Below are 8,236 nucleotides of genomic sequence, written 5' to 3'. Positions count from 1 at the left end.
GAGAGGCTGTCTGGAGTTTTGGGGTTGGGTGCCACCAGTACGCTGATGACAGTTCTATTTTTCCTTTCTATAAAAATTCAAGGAAGTTGTCTCAGTTCTAAACTGGTGCCTGTCCTCAGTAACGGACTGGATGAGGGTGAACAGATTGAAACTTAACGCAGACAAGACAGAGGGAACAGGGATTCAGCTTGTGCCGGATGCGGTAATGCTTCCTCTGAAAACGCAGCCTTGCAGTTTGGGGGTATTCCTGGATTCAGCCCTGAGCATGGCTGCCCGGGTCCCTGTGGTGGCCAGCAGTGCATTTGCACAATTGAAGCTAGTGCGCCAGCTGCCCCCGTTCCTTGAGATGTCTGATTTGGCCACAGTGAGACATGCCTTAGTTACATCCCGCTTGGATTACTGTAGCATGCGCTACACAAGGCTGCCTTCGAAATGAACTCAGAAACTTCAACTCAATTAGCTGCAGCCATATTGTTGCCTGGGGCTAGTTATGGGAAGTACAGGACTCTCTTAATAGAGCAGCTCCACTGGCTACTACGGGTCTGTTTCTGGGCACAATTCAAAGTGCTGGTTATGACTTATAAAGCCCTACACACTACACTCCCTCATCCAAACCTGCCCAGGTTTTGAGATCTTCAGGGGAGGCCCTTCTCTTGGTCTTGCCACCACCATGACAGGCGCACTTGGTAGGGACATGGGAGAGGGCCTTCTCAGTTGCTCTTTTGAACTCATTCCTAGAAAAAATAGGCCGCCTCCCTCCTTGTTGTCCTTCTGCAGGCAGGTGAAAACTTTGTTGTTCCAACAGGTTTTTGGGAATTGACTGCTTTAGTTAAAGGGCTGGTGCTGTGCTATTTGTATGGTTTAAACCTATTTTGTATATGTATATAGTTTTTAATTCTATCAGTGTTTTGATGTTTTTCCATTAAGTATTTGATTTTTCTATGTTTTTAGCGATTCTTGTTTTTATCTGTAAGCCACCTTGAGTCCTGGTCAGGGAGAAAGGTGGGGTATGTATAAATAAATAATAATATAAATAACTTCCACAGTTCTGGGCACCACAATTTAAGGATTTTGACAAGCTAGAACGTGTGCAAAGGGTGACCAAGAACATAAAGTGTCTTGGAAACCAAGCTTTATGAGGAACAGACGAGGGAAATGAGTATGTTAATCCTGGAAAAGAGAGGAGTGAGAGGCGATAGGAGAGCCATCTTCAAATATCTATAGGGCTGCTGTCATGTGGAAGGTGGACCAAGCTCTTTCCCTTCTGCTCCAGAGGGACTCTCCAGAGGGAAGTGAGCTCTTCTTCCTTGGAGGCTTTTTATCAGAGGTTGGATGGCCACCTTTACTGGGAGGAGGGTGCCTCTGAATACCCCAATTGCTGGACATCACAAGTGAGAAGTGCTGCTGCTGCTGCTGCACTCTGGTCCTGCAGGTGCTGTGAGCATACAATGCTGTGCTCAATGGGCTTTTGACCTCATTTTAGATGGAGGCAAAACCCAATGGACAGAGCAGCAACAGTGATCCAGTGCAACCCTTTGGAACTGACTCCTCCAGCTCAGGCGATCCAGAAGCATCCAGACGTTTCAGGCTGCAGTCATTCCCACCAGCCCTAGTTGCAGTTCACAAACACCTGGAGAGCACTTCTTGTCCACCTGCTGTGAGGAGCGAGGTGCGCTCTGCACTCGCTCAGGAGCACTCTTGTTCGCCACGACTCCCAAGGTTACCAAGACATCCATCCAACATCCAGAGGCTGCCCAATAAAAACTCCACGCCCGACCCACCCCGGCCACCGCCCTCCACGTGCCAGTCCGCCCCCCCCCAACTCCCCTGGCGGCGATCCCCTTTAGCTTATGCTCCCCAGGGCCAGGGTCCCCCCCTTGCCCAGCCGTGCCACTCCCTGCCGCTCGCCAGCGCTTCCCCACCGGCGGGAGAGACCCATCCCCAGGCCTGGCTCTGCCTCCCATTGGGCGGGGGTTTAAATGCCCGGCCCCGCCTCCCCCCACCCGGGCGCTCTTATTAGCCGCGGCTTTGGCGCAGCCTCGGCAGTTCAAGCAGCGCAGCTTCGACGAGTTGGGCGGCGGAGGTGGTCGCTCGGTCGCGCACAGCCGGAGTGGGCACAGCTAGGGGGGTGCGTCGCAGCCGTCGGACCCGATCCCAGCTCCTCCTCCCGGGGGCGCTCTTTCCTCTCGGGGGGAGCCTTGGCCAAAGGCGCGCCCGGGGCTCCTGCCCAGCGCCCGCCCTTCCGTCCTGGGATTATTATTACTTCGGAGCCGTCTTCGGGTGTGACTCGCCTCGCTCCGCAGCAGCAGCAGCCATGGGGAGCCACAGCTCGAAAGCCGCCAAGGGGGACGTGATGGCCCAGGATGCCGCCGCCGCCGCCGCGGACGCCTCGCCCTCCAAGGCCAACGGCCAGGTGGGTCTCCTTCCTCGCCCCTGCACTGGATCCTCAGCTTACGCGCCTTCGACGGGGCCAACAGCCTCCTTAGAGATCCCCACCCCCGCCATGCCATTGTCTGTCTCTTTCGGAGAAAGGCTGAAACTCGGGGGAGGGGGAAAGAGATAGTCGCACTCGATTTCTTCCCTGTGCCCCCCACTCCCCAATCGCACTGAGCCGGATTTTGGGCTTCGAAGGAACGGCCGCCCGCGCCACGTTCTCGTGGACGCTTTTATTTTCGCGCTGGCTGCCGTGCGCTTTCCCCGGACGCGCGTTTTGAATTTCCGAGCAGCTTTAACTCGTTGAACCGCCACGCTCGTTGAATGGGCTCAGTTGCGAGCGCCTCGCTTAAAAGCGAGATTTTTTTGATTTTTTTTTTTAAACTATAGCTCTGTTCTGATCCGCGCAGCAGCGCCCCTCTTTACGCTCTTTCCCGCGCCCCCCCCCCCAATCCGTTGGAGACAGTGGCGCCGTGGTCCGCCTTTGTTTGGCGCTCCCTCCTCGGCGACAGGAGCGGAGACCCTCCCTCCTTCGCTCGCTCGGCTGCGGCTGGGCTGTTTGCAGAGGAAACAAAGGAAGGACCCGGCTGGCTCGACCCGCGGCAGGGGGAGGGGAGGGGGCTGCGCTGTGCCGCGTCGCATAACTCGCACCGAGGGGCAGAAAAATCCTCGCCGATGAGGGGCTTCATTTTGTGGCTGGGGTGGGGTGAAGAGCAGAGAAGATCGCTTGCTTAATATATGGTGCTTAGCAGATGCCAATTTTTTTTTGAGGGGGGGAGGTGAAGGTAAAAAAAAAAGCTGTGAATCTTTGTGCATTTTGCAAAGGAAAGCGGTTGCTACCTTTTTTTGCATTTTGCAAAATAAAGGCCGGACTAGGGTGCACATAGACGTGCTCGCGCGCTTAGTGCAAATATGAGATCTGGAAGAAGGGGCCGCCGCCCCACCTTTGGACTCGGGTGGGACCCAGATTTTGGAGTAGAACGTGCACAGAGGAGCCTTTTTGTACGAGGGGGTAGGGACTGCTCTGTGCAATCGTGGGGCGCGGGCGAGCCCCGAATTGGGCTTCGCCGACGCGCCCCTCGGTCTCGCCCCAAACACCGCCAGAGGGAGAAATCCAAGGGACTTTTTTATAACATCATGCCTGGAAAGAAAAACTGCAACGGGCCAATTTCCCGAATGGGGTGGGAATTCCCGATTTGTAGTCCGTCCGCCGCCCCCAGCGCTTTTGGCTGCCTGCATCGAGGCGAGCTTCCCGCGGGCGCTCATCTCCCCCCCCCCCCTGCAAACCGCGCACGGGGCGCCCCGAGAAGCTGTTGGAGTGCGGGCGCCACCTTGTGGTAGTGTAGAATGGGGTTCTTTCCAATCTGTGCCCCCCCCCCTTCTCTGCACTGCCATTCAAATGGGCGGCTGGATCCTAACAAATCCCGAAAGGGGTAAAAAAGAGCATTGAGAGGGGGGCACCTAGAAATGTACCCTACCCCGTGTATATCTGTTTATGGAGAAATTGCTGGAGGGGGTGCAGAGGAACGGAGTTCAGTTTATAGAAGGCGGCTCCTTTTGGGTATGCCAACAGCAGAGACCACTAGGCTTTTAGGCAGACAGATCCAAAGCATTCTTATTCTTGCCGGTAAGAATACAATAGCCCCTTCTGGATCAGGGAAGGGTCCCACCGTGACAAGCTTGACAGCACCCACTGTGGCTTGTGGGAAGCCCACAAGCAGCACAATCTCCCTCTTCTCTCCTTCAGCGACTAGTATCTGGGGAATCTCCTGTAATGGGTGACCCTCACAGGGCTTACTCTGTCCTACAAGGTGCAAGCGCACACATCTTTCTCCACATCAGGGGCACGCTGGTTACCTGCAACTTGGGTGTTTCCCTGAAGCATGTGCAAGAAAAGCACAAAAGTGGGAGGGGGGCTGTGTAACCTTGGGATTGCCTTGCCTGGCAAGTACTGTGGTGGTGGTTTGCTTTCCTGCAGTTCTCACTGAGGTTTAGTGGTTTATCTTCCTAAGTAAAATGCCTTTTGAAACCTGGCTTTGAGACCTGTAAAAACAGCAAGTTCTGTCTTCTCCCACCAGGAGAACGGCCACGTGAAGATCAACGGGGACGTGTCTCCCAAAGCTGATGGGGAAGCCACCCCGCTCAACGGCAACGGATCTGCGGAGCCGGTCAAGGAGGAAGCAAAGTTGGAAGCAGGCAGCGGCGATGCCATCGAGCCAGCCCCCGTCACCGAAGGAGCAGAAGCCAAGCCGGCAGATGGGGCCGCGGATGCGGCCGCAGCTCCCAAAGAGACCCCGAAGAAGAAGAAGAAGTTCTCTTTTAAGAAGTCTTTCAAGCTGAGCGGCATCTCCTTCCGGAAGACCAAGAAGGAGGCCGGCGATGCTTCAGCCGTGTCCTCCCCCAGCGAGGAGCAAGGCAAGGCGGAGGCCAAGGGGGAGGAGAACCTGGCATGTGCTGCAGGGGAGTCAGAGCAGGAGACCACCACCAAAGAGGAGAGCCCCGAGGAGAAGCTGGCCGCCCCAGTTGAGCCCGCTGCTACGGCGGCCGCCCCTGAGGGCCAGCAGGAAGCAGAGAGCAAGAGAGAAGAAGAAGTGGCAAGTGAAGGACCAGAGAAGGATGAAGAGAAGCAGCAGCCGCCACCCAGCGAGAGCCAGGAGGACACGAAGCCAGGAGAGACCTCAAAACCAGCAGAGGCGGAGCCCAGTCCTGCACCTGCTGAGCAGAAGGAAGAGTAGAGGCAGCTTAATGATGTCCACCTAACTTAAAAAAAAAGGAAAAAAAAGAGACTTATTTGTGCCATCCTTCTCATCCCCAGTAACCCCTTTGGAACTGCTGCCTTGTTCACACAATACACACACCAAACACACAATGCCACAAACACAAGTCTCTCAGCGTAGAACTGACAAGCTTTCACTCCAGTCCCGTCCCCCCCCCTTCTCACTCTTCATCCAACACAGTTAAGCAAAAAACCAACTTGGATCCTTGGTGCCCAGCACAGCCACCGCTACCACTCAGGAGTAGGCGTTCTTAAGATCCTTCTGAAACTTATGGAGGAAATACTGTTCCTGGATGCAACTGGAAATTTGCTCAGTTTAATGAGACTCCAGATATTAACACCGGGTTCTGGTCTCTCTCTCTCTCTCTCTGATCTTCTGTTTCTACTAATCCTCAAAGCAGCTTTTTCAAAAAGAAAAGGAGTCCAATAAACCAGCAACTGACCGTTCTTCAAAACGGATATTTTCTTTTATCTCTTCTTGGTTTACATTCCTGGTTCTGACTTCATTTAAAAGTATTTTGTGCTTTTTATAGAAACCAACAGTTTAAAAGCTAATCTGGTTAGTTTTTTATAATGTCTTGCTCTTGGCTTTAAACTATAAAGCTTGTAAGTCCACTGTGTTTAATTTGACTTCAGAGGGAGAACTTATTTGGGGTTTATTTAGGGGGGGCACTTGGGTGGGGGGGCAGGGGGTGAGGGAGAGTGCTGGCTGTATGCTGTGACTTCAGTTTTTTTGTTTCATTGTCTTTGTAAATAATTTTTTAATGGCCCAACTTCTGATCTGCAATTTTCTAACTCCTAAATGAAAAAAAAAATAAGTTGTATGGGTCTTATTGTAACATTTGAAAGGAATAAATGGTGACCCCTTTATGGATTAGACTTGGGTCCTTATTATCTGAGGAATGCTGGCTGTCTATTCAGGAGTGCTGTCAAATTGTTGACACAAAACTAGAATTCTTTTACTTGCTAAGCTCCCAAATCCCTTATTGGGATTCCTCAGTCAGTGGTGGGTGTGGAATACACCCTTTACCTACATTTGTTCATTCTTCACATTTTCCAAAGTATGGATCTGCAAGTTGCATATGCGAGTGCTGGGTGTTGGCCTCACCCACTCCAAAAGTAGTTTGCAAAGTGGGGGTGAGAGTGCCTAGGCTTGCATCTTGGGTGTCTTAATGTGCCAGTATCCCTGTGGGAATAGTACACAAAAGGTGCACAAAGTTCATTTTCTGAAGAGGATGAACCCTAACCCCCAAGACTTGGCTTAGTCTTGGAAGAAAGATCAACAAACTGCCTAGTGGGAAGATGTCTAGAGGCGCTGTATGTATTTGAAGGATCTGCTATTGCAGCTTTATTAATTTCAGTGTATTGAGCAGACCCCAAAATACTGTTAATCTGCCCCTTTCTGGTCTGCAATGAATTTGGATGTGGTTCCCCCCTCCCCCTCCCTTGTTAACAGGTAAGAAATAACTTCACCTTGTCATGCTGCCTAACTTGATTGGGAGGCCAAATTTCATGTTAATAGCTCCCCTCCCCTCCTTGATGCAAGCTAGGTATGTTTTGATGCTATACATGCCTACATTTTTCCCTTCTCCCTGCCCCAAAGCAAACGGAACATGGCTTCAGTATCTACCTTAAATATTGAATTTGCAAATGCTGATGGGTGCCACACCTTGAGTGATGTCAACCTACTGATAAAACTGTCCATATTACTTGCTGTTGGGCCAATAATAGCAGTGACCACCTAACAGAAGTCAAGCTTTGATGGAGCTCTCTGGTGCCTCAGGTAGCTTACAGGTGAGTAAAAAAGAGGGGTGGATATTTATCCTCTGCCTACATGCTCGGGGACCCTGCTCTTGAGTACGAATGATTAGAGTTCTGGTCTGGAAGAGGGAAGCAGCCTGGTGGAGGCACTCTTTATAAGCCAGCATCACCCATGTTGAGTAGTCAGTATGGCAGCCATTTTAAGTCATCCTACATGATCAGGCAGAGATGTCTCTTAACGGCCATTGTAATGCTTCAGCTGCCTTTGCTATATGACGGGAGAGCAAGAGTCTTAAGTTGAAGAAGGCAAAACTGGATGGGTACCTAACTGTACAGCTGTTTGTGAGGTGTGACAAAAACCAAGAAATGGGTTGCAAGAGACTAGATAAAGCTTCACAGCACATCAGGAGCTGTGTGTATTTCATTAACCACTGCAGCTGTTAATGTGGGGTAGAATATTTTACAGATTTGCTATGGGGCTATGTATACTGTATTCCTGCTTTCTGGGCAGTATGGAATTTTTTTTTTTGGAACAGCTTGTTTTGAAATGAGACTAAAGCTAACCTGTGCAAATTGAAAAAAATAGGGTATGTGTCAAATGTAGTAAATGCAGGATACTGCCAATTCTAATATCCCTTTGAGAGAGGCTTATTCATTCAGTTGTTTTCCCCTTCTAATTTGCTTCAGTTTTGTTTTTCTTTTAGTTTTGTGCCTTGTTGCATATGCAATAATGCCACAAGAGTGTACTTAGGTGTTTAACTGGTGTGTTGTTGTTTTTAACTCCAACCTTTCTCTAGTAATCCAGTGTAGCATTCAAATTCTCCTCTTCCCCAATGCCCATCCCCTCAAAATTCTACATGACCGTTGCAACCTGCAAAGCCAAAGTAATGGAGAAGCCTAGAGTCATCCAATAACTTGCAGGGATGAGAATTACAGTATCTTGTTTGCTCATATACTGGAAAGGGAGAATACCAACAGTGCACCCCACCATAGCTCGCTCAGTAGCGCATGAGACGATCTCAGGGGCATGGGTTCAAGCCCCACGCTGGGCAAAAAGATTCCTGTATTAAGGTAAGGCAAAGGACCCCATGACAGTTAAGTCATTACTGATGGGGTGCAACACTCATCTTGCTTTCAGGCCAAGAGAGCCGGCATTGGTCCACAGACTGCTTTCTGGGTCACGTGGCCAACATGACTAAACTGCTTCTGGTGCAATGGAACACTGATGGAAACCAGAGCTCATGGGAATGCAGTTTCCTGTATTGC

At 51.0% G+C, this 8,236-nt stretch overlaps 1 protein-coding gene across 1 annotated transcript; it reads left to right on the top strand.

Annotated features, from left to right (window-relative positions):
• Nucleotides 1-2,037: 2,037 nt before the first annotated feature.
• MARCKSL1 (MARCKS like 1) lies at nucleotides 2,038-6,086 on the top strand. Its single transcript, XM_033157642.1, has 2 exons — nucleotides 2,038-2,413; nucleotides 4,512-6,086. The coding sequence occupies exons 1-2, from the start codon at nucleotides 2,315-2,317 to the stop codon at nucleotides 5,166-5,168; spliced, it is 756 nt and encodes a 251-aa protein (XP_033013533.1). The 5' UTR covers nucleotides 2,038-2,314; the 3' UTR covers nucleotides 5,169-6,086.
• Nucleotides 6,087-8,236: the final 2,150 nt, after the last annotated feature.

The sequence above is a fragment of the Lacerta agilis genome, chromosome 8 (genome assembly GCF_009819535.1).
Source record: "Lacerta agilis isolate rLacAgi1 chromosome 8, rLacAgi1.pri, whole genome shotgun sequence".
Classification (NCBI taxonomy): Eukaryota; Metazoa; Chordata; class Lepidosauria; order Squamata; family Lacertidae; genus Lacerta; species Lacerta agilis.
The sequence above is the reverse complement of the archived record's forward strand: the minus strand, read 5'-3'. Positions and strand labels throughout refer to the sequence as shown.

What these genes read in the sequence shown, in the direction of transcription:
- MARCKSL1 (XM_033157642.1), top strand. Translation starts at nt 2,315, where the DNA reads ATGGGGAGCCACAGCTCGAAAGCCGCCAAGGGGGACGTGATGGCCCAG. An exon ending in CCTCCAAGGCCAACGGCCAG is followed by an intron (nt 2,414 to 4,511) that starts GTGGGTCTCCTT and finishes TTCTCCCACCAG; the next exon opens with GAGAACGGCCACGTGAAGAT.